At 39.3% G+C, this 19,674-nt stretch overlaps 1 protein-coding gene across 2 annotated transcripts; it reads right to left on the reverse strand.

Moving 5' to 3' along the window:
• Window positions 1-546: 546 nt before the first annotated feature.
• Window positions 547-17,451, reverse strand: LOC103717444 (transcriptional corepressor LEUNIG-like). Of its 2 annotated transcripts, XM_039128694.1 has the most exons (18): window positions 16,998-17,451; window positions 16,064-16,161; window positions 15,835-15,944; window positions 14,752-15,174; window positions 14,541-14,626; window positions 13,567-13,654; window positions 13,419-13,494; window positions 12,953-13,002; window positions 9,351-9,665; window positions 8,224-8,415; window positions 6,489-6,734; window positions 6,279-6,396; window positions 6,037-6,146; window positions 5,755-5,904; window positions 4,750-4,905; window positions 4,448-4,564; window positions 2,672-2,878; window positions 547-952 (listed from the first exon to the last, which is right to left on the reverse strand). In XM_039128694.1, the coding sequence occupies exons 1-18, from the start codon at window positions 17,027-17,029 to the stop codon at window positions 809-811; spliced, it is 2,718 nt and encodes a 905-aa protein (XP_038984622.1). In that variant the 5' UTR covers window positions 17,030-17,451; the 3' UTR covers window positions 547-808. The 2 variants fall into 2 exon arrangements, with proteins under 2 accessions (XP_038984622.1, XP_038984621.1); XM_039128693.1 differs by having other exon boundaries at window positions 13,419-13,654.
• Window positions 17,452-19,674: the final 2,223 nt, after the last annotated feature.

The raw sequence follows: 19,674 nt of genomic DNA on the forward strand, positions 1-19,674 counted from the left end.
AAGGATGCAACGTCGGCACAGCAGACATGGCGGACAGAGCATCTCTAGAAGCACGATGGCTCATATCCTGAACACGGCAACCGGGAACATAAGGCTAATTCCGACAGCCGAGCTATACTTCTTGGCCAACAGGCTCGACATGTCCACCCCTTGCAGCACACCACAGGGACTTCCGCCTAGCGTTTTTGCAGCACCGTGCTAATACTTGCCGAAGACTGCACAGCTGTTCCGATGCCATCCTTTTTACCACCTCGTTCACGACTCTTGGAGGACTTGCAGAACTGCCTGCATACATTTCCGCATTCGTAGGAAACAAACAGCAGAATTAGAACATTCTCAAAACACGAGTCGCAACATGGCCGCAGGCTCCAGTAAGGAACGGCGGATCGCCCAGAGAGTCCAGCGGGCAGGGCATGCTTTCCGCGTGACCCGATTATTCAAAAAATAAGAAGAATTTCATCCCGCAGCACGGCAAGAAGTTTGGGAAAGCAATTAAATCAATAGATTTCCCAAGCATGCATATATATATATATATATATATATATATACAAAACTATAATTCAACACCACATCCACCAGTTAACAAAAAGAGAGTATACTGGGTAAAGTTAAAATGACAGCCGCAGCAACGGCGGGCAATGGCAACAACAAAAACTTGGTTAGTATCTATTCCAGAACAAAAGGAGTACCTATGACGTCAGACGTTGGCGGAGAAACAAAGAGGCGTAGCAGCCCTACTTTACCCTAGCTAGATCAGAGCTAGCCTCCCCGGGCAAACAGCAGATGCGAAGTTGCTTGGAAGCAGAATTCACTTCCACAGTTTAACAAGCTTGTCGTGACTTGCAGAAGCTACCAATCCGTTCTCATATGACGCTGCTAAGGCCGCAATCAGACCTTCATGAGCTGGAAGAGTCATGGTCTTGTTCTCGTGCATATCCCACAGTTCCAGAGACTGCAAGCAAAGACCATGGATTCGCATGAGTAACCAGAAGTTAAGAATCTGTCATAATCGTGCTGAACTTTTTACCAGTTGGAAAATACTTGAAAGATATTTCATTAATTCTCGACCTTTACATTGCCTAGATTATGTGATTACAATAATAAACAACACAATGCAAAGTCATGACAATCTCTACCACCGTAATGGAAAACTCTTATGGATGGGATTCCACCCAAAATATTTACCAAAAACAACCCTTAGAAACACTAGCCAAGAATGATACTTCCCTTTATTCTTTACGAGAACTATGATCAATGGAAGATGTAGACAATGCAGGCAGGAAGGAAATCATCTTCTGTGCATAGGCCATGAAGGCCATGTCTCCTCATTAGTGATTTTTAACAGCGTGAAAAGAAAATTACAGCAAGACGAAGGACAAAGAACTCAGCAAACTAGACACCAGGTTTCAACTTCAAGGCATCGGAGCATTTCATAAATCAGAGGATTGTCCTGAAACCAGGAGAATTTTAAGACTAGATGCCAGAAGATTGAACCCCGGAGAGAGAGCACCACCAACAGCCAAGCGAGACTTTGGGCCAAAGCAATGTTAGATAAAGGAAAAGTTAAGGTTCAAAGGAATAATAAAATATTCCAACGCAAATGCTAGCAAATATTATATCAGAAGCATGACATCGTGTGGCAAAACCACTACTTGTAAAATGCCCCTTAGAACTATCACATTATTTGCCAGTATATGCACCAAAGGGAACTGCAAACTATATTTTCTCTAAGCTGAAAAAAAAATTACGAAAACAAATGGTACAATTTGGTTTATCCAACACCGGCATGAATAAAGGCCCCAGCATTAGTTCAGATGACTTCTCTTCCTTTGTCTTTACAAATACAACCATCCCAATCATATTATAGGCCGTTTGTTCAAGATTGTTAAAAAATAACAAAACTGAAATACTTCAGAATTGAGAGGCCATCCTCCACTACAAAATTCCTATGCTAAGTTAACCAAAGTTACCAAGAAATTGAGCAAACAGATCATTTAGCAGGATCCAGTGTTCTTTCATACAAATCTAAACAAAAATGTTTTCTTCTGCATATCAAAGATGGAGATCCTTTCATCTGTTCTAAATTCCCTTACTTTTATTTGTATAATTAGTGGGATAAATTAAAAATATTAACTAAAATTTGACAATCCCAGTAATAGGAGTCTACAATCAATATGGTTCAGTGAAGGTAGTCACATTTTTCTACTATAAATGACGGTCCCATGTTTCCTTCAATATAATCTCTAAGCAATAAATCCCAGTTATAACACATGGCAGCAATTGTAACAACAATGGCAGCACATAATTTTGCTTACATATTTAAGTTAATCAACATTCAAAGTGTTTTAAAAGACCTTATTTATTGACAGTTCCAGCTTTTATAAATAGCTGCAATAAGAAGACTTATACACCCAAGCTGACTCACCCAAGCACCCAGATGGACGAGTCCAATACGAATTTCATGTTTCCAGCAGTGCCGAAAGTAATAAACAAGCAAGCATCGGTATGAATACTTTAACACAGACAACAAAGCATCGAAATTGCACAGAAAAAACTATATGTTAGTCCATACACTACAGCCAATTTTTTTTGGAAAAATATTTAATTCAAACAAGCAGAAACACGGTAATTTTTTTAAAAAATATAATGATATAATAAAAAGACAACTCGCCTGATAACATCCAATGACCAGCAGAGGTGGATACGTGGGATGGAAAACGCATGAATGGAACTTGTTCCCATTACAGCTCAATTCATGCACACATTCACCTTCATTTGCCGAACCAAGAGACCATACCCTGACCGAGTCTTCACTAACAGAAACCACCAACTCACCAGTAGGATCCCAGCACACAGAATCAACATGTTTGGTGTGTCCCTGTAATTAAATTGAAGCCCAGTTGAGCGAAAACCAGTTCAGCAAATCAAAAATTCAATGCAGGTCAAAGACATGACTAACATGAAAACAGAATTCCCTGCAAGACATGGGTGAATTATCGCAAGAACAGAATACTATTGCAAAATTTCACTAAAAAAAATAAAGAAGGAAACAACAAAGGGAAAGTTCTCCCCAAATTTTCACCAAGCTGATATCAGAATATTTACCAGCAGTTACGGTCGTAATCCCTTGGAATCTAAACAGACTAGCAAAGGAAGCATGGAGCATCCATACCTTGGTCTTTTAAATTTGCATGAAACACGAAGCCAACATGAACATAATAGCCAAATGTCAAAAAGCAGCCAGTCTGTCATTTTATATGAATGTGTCGCTAATCTAGTACACCAAACACAATACTAAGACATAATACAACTAACAAGAGTGGCAAGTAAATTGGAATGTGATAAGCAGTGCATCAACAAGCACAAAAGTGCTGAATGCTAAGTTCCTCCATGGCGTAGGGAAGATAAGACAAGACTGCAGGTACAGGTCCTGCACCAATATAAGTTAAAAAACAAAAATATTTTTTTAGTATGTGTTAAAGTGTGTATATATAAAGGAAACAATCAGATGATCCTGTTCAACCCAAGTTTAAATTCCGCATTTTTTCTAGCAAGTCTTGGAGGTCCATTGTGTCATAGCTTTGTATTTCATGTCATAAAAGAATGACAACTGAATTACTACATTATGAAAATACTAGCGTCCAGCAAGTCATTATGTTCAACAGGTGGACACACTGCAGACATAAATAAGGAAGCCAACTGATACTAGTTATCATTGGCAACCAGCAGCAATTTACACCAAAAAACGGCTAGTGAAACAAGGACACAACTATTTAGAAAGTCTAGGAGACAACATATAGTGCCCCACTTGCAAAAAGCCAACAAGGTGTACCATCAAGAGCAAGGCATCTTGGGATAACAAACTTCCCAGATGAAAAATGATGACCTCACTAACATAAGTTTTCAAAAGAACACAATTTTACAAAGTAAAGATACTATTAAATTTGAACAAAAATGTAAAAAATGCACAAATTTATATGAGTGATGAAAATGTGCAAACAACACAGAGTAACGGGCAGTTGGGATGGCCTGCTTGGTTTATCGCCTGGAAATTTGCTTTCCTGGACAAGGGAGATGAGAACTTAGCCCTTCAGTTTTTCTGCTTGGGGAAATCCCACTCTACCAACTCCATATATGAGGGACATCGAAAGCTGCCTCCCGAGACAAATTTATTATTCTAAAAAATGGGACTGCGGGTAATCGGAAACAACCCACCAGTCAACCAGTCCCATTCTTCTTTTTCCTCACCTTTTTCATCTTTTCCCTCACCTTTTCGAGATGGCAATAACTATCAATTAGAACTTACCCTGGGACTAATCCAAGCATCCAAACAAACCCTAAATATAAATGATAACCAAATTGCTTTATGTGTTGTTCTGTATAGAATATAGTGATTCCATTGCCTGTACGATGCACGTTTAAAGAGAGCAGCAACCAAAAGCCTGACCTCCAATGAATGAAGGCATGCCTGAGTCTCAACATCTAGTATGGATACAACATTCTCAGCAGCTGCTGCAAGATACCGGCCAAGACGGGGTTGAAATCTCATTTGAGTTGTGCCACCCTGTGATACAAGAGAAGAAATTAACAAAAACCATGAAAAGAAAATTCTGAATGGAAAAAAAAATCTTGTAATGATAGCTCATCAAACACATACTACCTTGAAATAAAGATAATATGGAGAGAATAACCATCTATTGCTGAAAAGTCGTGAATGAAGTAGTTTATCGATAATCGTAATATGAATACCTTGAAAACTCTTACACAGCTGCCATTATTGATGCTCCAGTAGCGTATCTCTCCGTCCCCATCACAAGAGCATATGAGATCATCTTTATTTGGGTGGAAATCCAGAGACATGACAGATGCAGAATGACCAGTAAAAGTACGAATTGAATAGCCCGGCTGCACATTGGAATCATCAGTCAAGCAAATCATTTCAAAAGGCTACCCATGTATTGCACAAAAGCAACAGGAGAGAAAAGTACGATATTTTTTTTATAAATAAAGACCTAAGGAAAACAAGATTGTGCCTTCCATGCTCAAACTGTACCCCGAGAGACCAACAACCTATAAATAGAGCGGTGAACATGCAACGCACATCAGGAAAAAAAATACTGGATGCAATCCCGAGATTCAAGATCTTTTTGAGCATAGAAAAAATGAAATGCCCTAACTTTTGATTACTACATTTTTCTCCCACAAAGTAGGCATTACCAAAAAAACATGAAAAGGAAGTCAACAATTGGGACATCTGGTCAGCAGTTTGCTTCATAATACAGTAGAGATAAAATAGTGATAAAACAGAGCAACACAAGTTCATACATTGACCAGAAACAGCTGCAACAAAATGTGAAACACGAAAACAACAATATTATACAGTATATATCTTACATGTTTGAATCTCTACATGAAAGACAAACTAGTTCCATAAAAAACAAGGGCGCATGCACAGTACGTAGCAATGGCCATTATGACTATTTGTTGCCTACTTCCTTAGTTACATCCTGTGGCTTAGTCAGGTAGATCCAAGGACAACCATTTGGCTCTTACCATTGGACCAATACATCTAAAAATCAAATGGCTCAAATAACACGTGAAAAGAGAAAGTTGACTTAAGCATGGCATAGTGGTAAAATGCTAAAATGATCGACATCACATAGCAGTGAAGGTTCAAATAGACTAAATTCAATATTAAATGGTTCCTCCAATAAAAATCTCTACGTAAGCCATAAAGGAGAAATTGTTACTCACATTATCAGCATCCCATACCCTCACAGTCTTGTCAAAAGAAGAGGTAGCCAGACGAGGCATGCTTGGGCTAAATTTAACATCAGTAATGAGCAGGGAGTGTTCTTCCAATGTAGATTTCGGTTTTAAGTTCTCAGCATGCCACAAAACTACCTGCATCACAAAATCATATAAAGTAGATCCACATAACATCCCTTACAGACAAGTAAGATCGCCACTAGCATTAACAAGACTCAGACTTCTAAGAAATACACAATTTGAACAGATATTCAGTATGGCCCTTACCTTTTTATCATGGCCCCCACTAGCAAGCAGCTTCCCATCAGATGAGAAGTGGCAGCAAACAACCTTACTTGTACTTGCCCGAGTAGATAAAATCTCAGTAAATGTAAAACCTAGCAACAAAATGCAAACAAGGTTAACACCAGAATCATTTTTTATGATAAAAGGCTGAATTTACAAAGTTGAAATTCCTATTTCAACAAATATATGTTATCAGGCATTGATACAGAATGATACAAACACACCTTCGCCAACATCCATACAATGACCTACTGTATCTCTTGGATCCGGGTCATCATGAGACAAAAATGACTCGACATTGTCTTCCAGTGAAGCATCCTCAACAAATCGGTCTATATCAGCCTGCAATTCAATAACTCTATTATCCCCACCGACATTTACAAAAACTACTCCAGGAAGAACCAGACAAAATCGGAGTTAATTTGCATATATACCAGCTGGTTTGATGGTGATGTTAAAGTTCCAGTGCCATCAGAACCAAACACCATCAAAGGTTTAGATGAGCCAGCACTATGTTGCAACGATGGCATTGAAATCACATCTCCTGGAGTATGCGTCGACGGCGTTGAGGGTGCCGAGCTTGGAGAGGGGCCTGCGGTGTTTGCAGTTCCTGAACTGTTGGCCGGACCGGAGGATGATACAGGTTGTTTTCGCTTGCGTCCATTCTGATTTTTTGATACCTGAAAATTCAATTGGTAAAATGCTAAAATTAGCTTAACATGAAAGGGGAAGAATTTTGTCGATCAAATCGCAGATTAAATATGGGAAAGGAACTCCCAATTCCTGAAAAAGAATAGAATATTTATCATTTAACTGTGAACCATAGCTTGCAAAACAGATGTTGTTTAAATGATATCATTAGATTTCTTCTAAACCTTTTCTTTTGAAGATTGGGAAGGGCCAATTCCCACCTTCTACACTATGCACGTCCTACTCTTCAAGGGCCGATGCAACTGGAAACGATCTCCCACCCCCTTGCCGAAGCGGCAAGAGGTGATACCATCCGAGCAAGCAAGCACCCCCATAACAGATTGTTTAAAAAGAAAAATTTTGGATTCAAAAGCATACAGACCAGTGATCAAAAAAATTTTAGCTACAGAAGAAACAAAAAGGTTAAGCCAGCACTTTGACACAGTAGCCCACCACGTTGCACATTCGCAACATATCACATTGCAACACATGTATATGATAATATGACTGAACATTCAAAATAGCATCATAAACCTATAATAGTTAGATGTTTTTTTCTCTCAAGATAATGACTCTTATGTCAATATTTAAAACCATGACTTTCCTTCTCTGCAAACTGAGTTTTGAAGCATTGCAAAGTCAATCATTTACTGACAATGGAAGCATAAGGTCTGAAAGTTGCCAGATTACAATGCAGCATTTTCCTTGGAAGCCAATCAAAATATAGTTGATGCTGCACCGAACACGGAGAGGCTGCTGCAGTGACTGAACAGGCCCTAGTTGATGACGATTCAATCTCGGGAAGGCTACTGCTGCAGCAGAACAAGGAGACAGAGGAAGAGGGAGGAAGAAGAGGAGGAGAAGAAGAGAGGAGGAGAGGAGGAGAAGAGGGAGAAGAAGGGAGGAGGAAGAGAGACGGGAAGGGAGGAGGAAAGACGGGAGGAAGAGACGTGGGAAGAAACTTTAATCACTTCCTTAAAACCCTAATCATGAAGATAGTCCCCTATATATAGGGCCCAAATAAACACAATTAATATAAAACCCCTTACACAGAAATAACTCCAAATAAGCTCAAAAATAACACAAATAAGCCATACACTAATAAAATGCAAACAAGCCCAGAAATAAAAATGCAAATAAGATGGTGGACTAGACGGGCGGATAATCAGCTCCGATGTCCCCATCAATATTTCTTCAAGGAACAGGATTAGGATGCGTATCCTGGCAAATTGGAAACCATTTTAGAACCGTTATAACAAATGGAGAGCATAAACACTTACAAAAACCTTGTGGTCCAAAATCACAAATCAAAACCAATATACTGAAAGCAAGAGTTCCGCCACTCTTAGAAACCATGGCTTTCATAAACAGAAACATAACAGCCAGTCAAACTATTTGGATTCAGCTTTTGACAAATTGCTTAAAGTTTAAAAAATGCGATTTACAAGATTAAAAAATTGAGCTGACAATTATAAAAACCTGATCAGCTCCTCGAAAGGAGTTTGACATATTTCCATCCATTGTCCCACTTGAAGCACCCATTTTATCTTGTTGGTGAAGATGGTGAGTTGAACTCTGCGATTGTTGACTAGATATGGCAAGCTGCGGAAGCTGCTGCTGTGTTTGCTGGCTGCTATTTTGTTGCTGCTGTTGTTGCAACTGAGCTATCTTCTACTACACAAAGATAATAAAGTAAGAAGGTAGAAAGTAACAGGTTGACTGTAATTTGAAGATAACTTCTTTCAAATTACAAATTCCAAATTTTCAATCTGTTTTAGTGCTGGACTGATTGTGTCGAAAGAATATATCAATGGTTACTCTTGTGCTATTTCAGTATTTACCTGTTTTGGAATCAGCAATAGCTGAACCCTCTTTCCATTTGCTTCATCTTGTTCCATAATTAAGTCAATTTCCAAGTTTTTATCATTGACCATTTATATATAGTTTGGATGGATATGGGATGTAATAAGTTTGAACTTGTCGTATACATATACATATTACAAAATTCAGTTTGCATGCAATTGCAATTTTGTTTCTAGCAAAACAAACACATCCATTACCAATATTTTACAAATACACTATTATTATTTTACAATCCCACCACCGCAGAAAAAAGGGCAAAGAATACTAGGACACCACTGCTTCTAAGAAAACAGCATATAGGATAGAAAACATTAATTCAACAAGTATTAAAAAATAGGACAATTATGGATGGGTAACGGCAACAAATGAAATTTTAATTTTGCCATATAATTATTTTTGCTACAGCAAAAGACATAACTACAACTGGATATCACAATTCAGCAGTTTATGTTGTCATATAGTAAAATTTAAAATGCCAGAATTCATTTCAAAAAAAATACTTAGCCATATCCTAAGATAATGAGATAACATTTTCAGTATTCATGTATCCTAAGATATAATGACAAAAAAAAATGCTTGTAAGTCATCATGTTTTGAGATCGGGAATGGTTAAAAAAAAAAAGTCAATACTTTATCCCTTTTCATACAGGAGTCAGTAGAAAATAATGGTCACGATAGAAGAGAGGAAACCACGTCTCAATATTTCCAAAAGAGTTAGAATTTCCTAATTTGAGCAGACTAACCTTGATTAACATATCTGTATCAGCACGTGGCAAGCCCGGACAAGTTTGCATCGGAGATCCAATATTTGGAATGACATCACCAGCAGAGTTTGTCGGGCCATCCTTCCCAAGAACTAAATTTCTGTTGTTCAGGAACATTCTAAGCCTTCTGCTGTCAATATCTCCAGCTGATGGAGATGGGGACGTTAAATTCTGCTGCGCCTGAAGCAATAGTGCCTGTTGTTGTGGAGTCAGAAGTTGAAGTTGGTGTAAAGGTTGCGGAGACTGCATTAATGACTTCTGTTGTAGAATTCCAGAGCGAAGTTGATCAAAGCCCTGAGTAGTTTACAGAAGAAGAAAGTAACCAGATCTACATATTGAAAGAATACGATCTCAGCAATCACTTTCATGACCTACACGACTACCACATAATCTGGATGAAACCATTACCCTAATAAAAGCTAAAGTCTCAGTTAAAATCATAGTCTTGTAAAAAAAAAGATCAAAAGCTTATTTAGGAAGAAAGATGGAGGGGAAGCCTTTAAGATCGTGTGTTCTGCACCATGGAAGATATTGATGGTGGGTATACTTTTGAGAACATGTGTGCTGGACCATGCATGATACTGATGTCATAATGTAATCCATATTACTCCATGACTGTGGAGAAAAATGTGTAATTAGTGAATTAAAACTTGCTCTGCTTTCATTTTTTTTCATTTTCTTTTCCTCCTTTTTCACGAGCCTAGAAGTGTTGTTTAGATTTGTGTCAAACTTGAAACAAATTTGCTTGCTGTTCAAATGTTTAAATAGGAATGAAATAGCATATCACGACACTGGTTAGATCTAATTGAGCTCGAGACTATACCGTAGCCTTCAGTTTACAATGAAAAGTATAAAATGAACTGAAGTTCTCCACCACAAGCTATAACCACAATAATTTAACACCGATCTAAATTAATTTTCTTCAGAAGCGATTCTAATTTTACATCATAACTTGTTTCATATTTTCTACAGCCCAAACAACCAGCATTTGTCAAGCATCAAAATCTACACAGCAAATATGACTGCCAAATGATAAAAGCATGGAACAACTTCCAGAATCGGCCTTTCATATCTTGACATTGCAAAAGTTATCAGTAAACGGCGGAAATGATAACTTGGGATGAGGGGGGGAAGGACAATCAAAGGGGCGTAGAATTTTTTGTGTGCATGAAAATTCAAGGCAACGGGACGGATAAAAGAAACGAGAAAAAGGAGAGTAGGATTTTTTTTCTTTTGGGTGTGTTTTGTGTGCGCGCGCAACAAGAAGGTTGAAATGCAGGATCGACCAGAGATGCTGGGAAAATTCCTCAACTAAAACAATCATGCAGTGACCGGCAATACTGGAAAAAATCCTCAACCAAAAGCATGATACAAGAGATTCAGAAGCGAAAAGCTAAGATTTCCCTTGAGGGGGGCAAAGTATTGACAACAATGTTTCAAATTTCAAGAGCTGAAAAAAAGAAAAGCATTCAATTTACCATTTCTTTATCACAATGAAATGATTTGGTGGTTAGCATAGTTACTCCTAAAAAACGCTAAAAAAAGAATGATGAGCAAAAAAATGCTAAAAAAAGAATGATGGGCAAAAAATGCTAAAAAAAGAATGATGGGCATAAAAGCCACAGGACTATTGCATAAATCAAATAGAAGATCAAATTAGCCATAAGACCTAATAACAAATTCCCTAATGAAGGATAGTACACAAATCATCTTTCCTCCACAAGCTTTAATCCCTTTTCAATTAAAATATCAATATATAAAGATTACTACCATAATTTCCATGCAAAACCATGTCACTATGAGAATTAATACAAGGATCAAGAGGAGAATGAAAAGAAATACAAATTGCCCATAGAAAATCAGATTTCCACTATGCCCAGCTCTCATTCTCACTGAACACTACCTGAAAATTAATATTCAATTACCTATGACTCAATATAGGACGGGCTTCCAAATAGTATATCCAACTACTACTAGCTCCTTTCTCCTGAACAATGAAGGTCTTTTCTTCCCCCTTTCAAGATTTATGGTGCATTCCCTCATTAAGACAACAACAGGGAAGCTATTGCCCCTCACTTCCTCAAGCTTCTCCAAGATAACGCAAATCTGAAACAGAATTAGTTATCCTTAAGTTCTGCGGTAGTTTTCAAAATGAAGTGGAAGTTGTGCCAACAAAAAAAGGAAGTGGACTAATCCAATAGCTGGAAAAGGAAAAATGGGTGTTAGGTTGCAGCACCCTCTTCTTTGATGGCAGCATCCCTCTTCCGAAGTTAGGAGGGGGGAAATGAGAACCTAAGCTCCAGATCCATTGGCCTAAATAGAAAATCTGAAAAATTTTGTGTTCTTGGGTCCATTGGTGGCCGGAGAGATTTACATTCAGAATCATTCAATACAAATAAAAACAAAGAAATTATGGCTGATTTTCCATAAGTGCTCCCAAAGACAATGTGTCAGTGATACTGCTAGGTAATCTACAGCCACAACCACATGAAATTAGACTTTTGAAATTAAAGGGGAGCCTGTTTTAACATGCTAGTATCATCCATTGATAGAACTTGATCGCAAAGACTTCATATCCTAACATTGATGGAATTTGTCGCTTCTTTTATGGACTGTCAGCTGGTAAGCAGACCACAGTAGAAATTCTGTTCATCATGTAAGCTTTGCACCACAAAGGGTCGGCAACTTTAAGAAGATTAAATTCTCCTAGGAAAGTGTAGTTGTTCACCACAATATGAGAGGGTTGGTGTTCCAGTTGAACCCCTCTTCTGGTGGTGATAACAGTGTAACTTAAATGTACCATCTAGCAGGCAATCTCCATACCCTTACTGAAGATTAAGTGGAACCTTTATACTCCTCCATCATGACTGTAGATAATCTTTTCAACATCATTTTTTAATTTTATTCTCATTATTTACAAGATCGGGTTTTTGATTAGAAGAACTATTCCCACAGATAATTAGTGTCACATTGTGATTTGCAATTTTACAGCAATTCTTTATCTAAGAGAGAAATTTCCCAATTTTCACAGCAAGTGCACAAGTTCTTCTCTGTTGAAGTTTATTTCTACATTTTACTGAAACAATAAGAGTGAAGTTATCCGGTTAGATGTTTCAAAGATGATTGACCGAGTACCAGAATGCTTGAATGAATAAGTCGAGGATTTTTTTAAGCACCAACATGCTACTTCAAAAGATCATTCTCCACAAACAATTGCTCTTGGAGAACAAACATCATATAAAAACCTGATTAACATGCAAATCCACTTCATAAAGCAATTAACTATAGAAATAAAGAAGACCTGGCATTTTCTAACATCTAAACGCAAAAGTTTCATACATACTGATTCAACAAGCTCCTATTCTACAAAAATCTTTATTCATTGAAATTCTCACATTTTGATAGATTGCCATTCATCATTCAGAAGGTTGAGCCCTTAGAAAAAAGATAAAGCTTACCAAGAGAGGGCACGGAATGTATGAGATACGGAAAGATAGAGAAAATATACGACTTTGGTTGAAAGAAAAGACATCCGATAAGCAAGATCTTACAAGTCCCATGACAATCAATAAAGAACTTACTGTGAGAGGCCATCCTTTCAAAGTCAAATTGCTCCCACCCTGATTTGGTCCTGCCATAGATGCAGTATATGTCAGCCTCAACTAGTTTCAAATAATAAATTTAGCCAAAGAACCAAAAATAGCAAAAATTCAATTTTTTTCCTATATTCCAAGAACTGACACATACATACATGTATACATACATACACACAAATATGCATACATACACACACACACACATGTATGCAAAATCAATAACAGCTGTCATATGACAAGTTCCACAGCAAATGACAGCAAACTAGGAATGGTACAATAACCAAAATTATCTTTCATCGTTGGATGGAAAATTCTTGGAACCTCTTCCTGTTAATTGGCATCCCATTAAACAAGGGTTATGCAAATATTAATCAGCCCAATGTCTATTAAAGATGTTATAACAGCAATTCAGATGGGGGGCATAATAGTCTAATAAGTGCATGGTTACCACCTGGCACTCCAATTAATGATCCATCAGAACCTGCACCTCTGGGAGTCAACACTTGATTCATTTCAGTCTTGATGTCCTGTTGCATAGTCTTAGTCACGCCACAAAAAGGAAGAATGAAATCACCAACATTATTTTTACAGAGATGCACCTGTGTTGATCCAGGAAGTTGTGGGTTCCTACCCTGAACTTGTTGAAAAGGGCCCGCAACACCACTAGCCGAACCATGCAAAACTTGCCTTAAACAAGAAGAGAAAAAAGAAAGAAAAAGAAAAACCCTCCATCACACAGTATACAATGCAATCAGTTGAAGCAGTTCTTAGCATGCCCTATGCAAAAATGAACGATTTTTCACTTGTGCACATATAAACAGTATCAAAAAATTCGCACAGAAAACTTTCAACAGGTCAAACGTGCTGGCACGGATACAAAGACACAAACACATATGACACAACATAATTTAACAGCGAACGAACACCAGCCAAATTATAAGACCATTATCCACTGAAAATATACGAGTAATACATTTCAGGTTGCTTATATTGCATATACATCCACAATTTCTATACTTAATTCACATAATAAGTATATATATCTAGTCCATTTATTAAGTAAATATTAACTTGATATGTTAAGAAACTTGATAGTTCAAGGCAAATTAAAATTTAAGCACATATGCAATATCTACTAGTAATATAATGCTATATATGTGCACAACAAAATTATGCAGGGGAGGCAGTACTTTGGTGGGCTCCTGACATCTAGCCCATGTGCGACATCTAGCCCATGTGCGCCAAGCAGTCCCAAAGTGATTTATAAAAAAGATACACATGAAGTTTCAGCCCCGACCAAAATCCACAATATCATCATAATGACAAATGGTTCAAGATGTTTAAGAATGGCGTAATTGGGAATGCGGGTAGATGCGCATGCACAAGCATCAATGTGTTTGACAATACAAAAGCACATTACACTACCAGACGATTATCATATAACACAAAGGCAACATAACAACAACTTGCAATCTACAAGAACAATAAATTCAGTTATGTTTACTCAAGCACATGCTGTCATACAATTTCCGAAACTCAAGTACATGCATCTAGGTTCTTAAGCCATAGGTACCCTGATGGCTGGCCTGAACTTGCAGCCGACTTTAGCATTGTAGCATGGTTTGGATCCAACAGCTGGCCAACATTATCCCCAAATCTCTGGTATAGCCAGATATTTCAAAATGATCAATGATCGATGATGTCATCTTAAAAACAATGAATCAGGGATAGATCTCAAGGATAAGAAACTTTTAGAAGCAACAGGGCTAACTCTGGAAGAATACCTTGATAGATGACTCATCCAAAGAATCCCTTTGAGGGGGCAACTTCAATCGCTCCTCATACATCTTTGTTGCTAAGGCATTTGCAGTTGCAGGGTTCTGTCGCATTAAAGGATCACTCGCAACTAGACCATTAGGCGTCCCATTTAGAAGATGGGTCCCATCTCTACGCTGCTGTTGATGTTGTTGTTGTTGATGCTGTTGCTGTTGTTGTTGCTGCTGCTGCTGCTGCTGCACCTGAGACTGATGCTGCTGCTGCTGCTGCAACTGAGGCTGATGCTGCTGCTGCCTCTGTAACAGAAGTTGTTGCATTTGAATCTGATGCTGTTGCTGCTGCTGCTGCTGATGCTGCTGCTGCTGCTGCTGCTGCTGCTGCTGCTGTGGCTGCTGCTGCTGCTGCTGTTCTCGAGCTTTAATTAGTTGAGTCTGCCACAAAACCCCCCAAATAAAAATGAGACTCTTTATAAACCACAAACTCTCCAGGTAAAAGGGTCTCTATACAGACAAGACAAAAAAAAGCCATCTTCACCAAATTCTATTGCAAGAAACCTACCAAACATAAATGCAACCTTCAAGTAAATGAAAATCCCAAAAACATTCCAGACACAATACAAAGTCGAGATCAATTTCATGATCTCATGCTTCCAAATTCTTCTTTAAAGACCACATCCATAGTGGACACCCCCCCACCCTCAGTTAAAAAACTATAAATGGCAGATGGATGTGTCACAGAAATTAGTCTCAAAAATTGATAAACATTGAACAAATCTATTGCAGAACATCAAAAAGAAAAAACAGGAACCAGTTAGTCAGTATATCAGATCAGAAAGTCTCTAATATAAAACCCACCATACTCCACGAAAGTAGCATTAACATTTCCCAAGAAGCTCAAAAATGCAGTTCATTAGGCTTGGCTTTCGGCCAAAGATAATTCAAGGGATAAAGCAAGAAATCCGAATTCTCAAGACCGGATAGAATCCCAGAACAAAAGTAGATAATTTCAAATGCAAATAAAACGCACGAACATGTCAAGGATGAAGAGTAGACGGAAGCTTAAGAATAAATGAAGCAAAGAAAATTGCTTGCCTCGATGTATGATGCAGCAACATCGGAGTGCTTTTCGTTCGTTCTTGCAATAAAGATATCCCAAAACACCGACCACCATTCAAAGAGAAATCCACCCGGAGCATCAATTGCTGAAAAACCAATGGAATTTAGTATCAAAACTAAACTAAAACCAGGAAAACTCAAAAATCTAAAACCCAATGTGCATCAGACACATCGCTGCCCATCTTCAGATTCCCTTGCTACTTACCAACAGGATCTGAAGATACCTTCGCCTCCGCTTGAAATGCCTTTGCGGATGCATGCAAATTCCTCTTCACGAAATAATCATAAATATACACATCCAGCCTGTCCCCAGCATCACGCGAAAAAAGAATATAATATAATAATTTTCAAGTTCAAATCCACTAAGAATACTACCTAATCGCAGTTCAATAACAGAGAAGGAAAATAAAGTACACAGAATTATCTTCTAAAAAAGAGGTAAAACAAAGCCTACAGCTTCAAGAACATAAGGCAGCAAAGCCAAAAACAAACAAACAAACAGACAAATAATAAATAAATAAAAGGAGCAACATAAAGAAACCAGAAAAGAGACTCAAACATAAAACACCTAAAAATAAATAACCAAGGAGCCTAGCAGATTAATCTTCCAGAACACTGACACAAGGCTTAAAAGAGGGCATAAGGAAGCTAGCCGGAAACAAAACATAGGCAAAAAAAAAAAAAAGAAAAACTCAGAGCACCAGAAAAGAAAAAAATCGTCCATCCATAAAACTGCAAGTGGTAGAACACTAACAAGAAAAACCATAAAAAGAACGAAACAGTAAACAGCGGCAAACCTGGGAAAAATCTAGCCTTCCACGGAAAATGGCAAGCGAAGTTAAGAAATAAAGGCTTGCTTTTGACAGAAAAAGTGAAAATAGAAGACACAGAATTCGATGATGCATTAGTTATCAGCTGCGGAAACCCTAACGAAGAAAGCTCTTGCACCTTTCCGAAACCCTAGCCAAGAACACCACAAGGAAGGCAGCCCAGACAAAGAAGAACCAAATCCCAGGGGACAATTACCAAGAAACACCAAGAACTAGAAAAGGCACACATCCTGAGCGAGCTCCAGCTCTACATAAACCTGTAAAAAACAAAGTGGCAAGAAAAACTTGGAAAAGAGGCAGAAAGCTCACATCTTATCAGCTTCCCAGTTGTTCTGCGACATGATTCCACCGAAACCAGCGAAGCCAGACTCCTTTGCGCGCCGCTTTCTCCACCTCCAAACGACGCCGCCGAGAGACGTCAGGGAACCCACCACTCCCTCGCCGAGTCGGACCCTCGTAACCGCGCCACCCTCTCCCCCTTCCCTTCGCCTTAGACAATAAACCCTTCCAAGTTCCCACAGCACCTCGATCACCTGCCCTCCCCCTTTAATACGCCCAAGATCTAGCGCAAGACACAAACAAAGAAGGACTCCTCAAATCCAATCCAAACCCTCGGTCTTGAGTTGGAAAATAAGCGAAGAGAGAAGAGAAGGAAAGACTCGGAAAGGGAAAGGCAGGAGAAGAAATCTATTCGATTTGGGAGAAGGACAGCTGATCCGTGCCGCCGATAACAACTCTAACCTCTATATATAGACACCAAATATTATACAAGAATTAATTGAACAAGCGTTAGGGTTATTAAAAAAAAACCTGGAAAACCTATAAAGGAAGGGACTCGAGATCCGCCGCCCCCGCGTGCCACCTCATCGATGCAGCGGGGCCCAGTGGATGATGGACCCCGTTTCTCACTGGTCTCCTACAACGGTCTGCCGCTGGGTCATGATAACTAGAAAAGCAAAATTCCGTGTGCTTGCGATCCATTGGTGCATGAACCATCTGATGAGTCGTATCAACGCCGTTTTGCGGTCTGATGGTCCACGAAAGACTGAAAGAAAAGAAGTATGGGTACACACGGTGTTTTCGATTCGCAGCGGGGCCCAGTGACAGATGGACCCCGTTTCTTACTGGTCTCCTACAATGGTCTGCCGCTGGGTCACGATAACTAGAAAGGCCAAGGAGTCGAAGCGCGTGTGCCGCGTGCTTGCGATTCATTGGTGTATGAACCCTCTGATGAGTTGTATCAGCGCCGTTTTGCGGTCTGACGGTCCACGAAAGACGGGAAGAAAAAGAAGTACGGGTACAGACGGTGTATTAGACTTGCTGCCGTAATCGACGATTGAGATAGCGTGCACGGACTCGGGGGTCCATCGGTTTGACCATAGGATTCGACTGATTAAGATTTTCTGCCGAACATGCAACGGATGGACGGACGGATGACGTTAGATCAGGATAGTTGTGAAATACGGTGATTTGGACTGGGATGTCTATACAAGAGATGTCTGTATGTGAGACTCATAAGATATGGCCTGCACTGTGACAAAATTAAAGGATGATGTAACGCACTGAGAATTTCTATGGGCCTCGATTGGGCTGCGGCAGATGCCATAATTGCATCATGGGTGTTCTCGCCAAAATCACCCCTGGATTTCATCAAAATAACGCTATCCGGGCTAGCTTCTGAGTCCTTCCGCGCTTGTCAGGCCTTCCGCTTTCGGCGTGCTGAGGATATTATGGTCATTTAATTAGTCTGACACCGGACCGGACAGCTTTTCTGTCCCCAGTTAGTGACGACAAATGATAACATCTTGGCGCCAGCTTCCTCTCCACTGTCCGATCACAATCGGACCGCAGACATTTCATCAGACGGAGCAATCTCTATACACGCGTCTTTGCCGTTAGATCGTTGCCTGATACGATAAGATGGACGAGCAACGGTTCCTTTCTTCAGCAAATTTTTGGCAGATGCATCAGGACCGTTGATTCTAATCAGGGCGCAAAAGGGAGAAGTGGTTGAGCTTTAGGGCGTCGATTTCTCAGGAGGGAGTGCCGAGATGATATGACAATTTTGCTCCAGTAATTAGGGTTAACTGAAATCTAGAGTGAGGGCATTTCGGTCATTTAAGTTCGACGGGTGCGTGAGGTCGGTCTCCGTCGTACATCAGCTTGGTTCAGTTCCAGAATCGACGTATCGCGTGTTCTCTGGCTCCGATGAAATGACCTGAATACCCTCGTCCGAGGGAAAAGACCCAAGATCAGAGGGTGGGTATCTTGGTCATATCGTCATGAGGGATGAGGCCAGCGCCCGGCGTTTCCTACATTCCTAGTTGGAGCTGGTACATGATAGAAGGACTACTGATTGGACGACGATCTGAAGGGCGCGGCACACCTATTGCACGGACCAAATTGGAACATTTATTTGGGATCCAGAGCATCTAACGACTCAACGGATGTGATGCGGGTGAGCATCTTACGACTTTTGATGAGAGGTTAAAAGAAGCACACTTGGATACGATTGTAACCAGCAGGGAAGCCTTGAATCTCCCACAAAAGATTGGGCTTTCCATGACCTTTTCGAATTGTATCTTTGATTGATTTTTTTTTTAGATAGTGTCAAGTTGGATACTGTTTTTCAATAACCCTTTGCTACCGACACTAGGCATAAGAAGATGCGATGTGTTTAACCTTCAAAATTTAGTCAACAAGATTATGAGAAAATCTAAGTTTTTCTATGTTTTTTCTATCAGTTGTATACAAAGCAAATGCTTGGGCATGAGCCACCACTTGTTTTGAGATTAAAATTTGAAGGAAATGCATACTCTGGAATTTGTTTTGAGTCAAAACTCGTGCAAGCAAACTTTCATTTTGTTTCTAGTAGATATATCAGAGCTAACAAGTATTGTAAATGACCAAAAGGAGTGCAAGAAAATCACTGATGCTGATAGGACAATGGGACATTTTTCTTGCATGTGACAACTCAACATTTGTG

Source organism: Phoenix dactylifera, chromosome 8 (assembly GCF_009389715.1).
Source record: "Phoenix dactylifera cultivar Barhee BC4 chromosome 8, palm_55x_up_171113_PBpolish2nd_filt_p, whole genome shotgun sequence".
NCBI classification, from domain to species: Eukaryota; Viridiplantae; Streptophyta; class Magnoliopsida; order Arecales; family Arecaceae; genus Phoenix; species Phoenix dactylifera.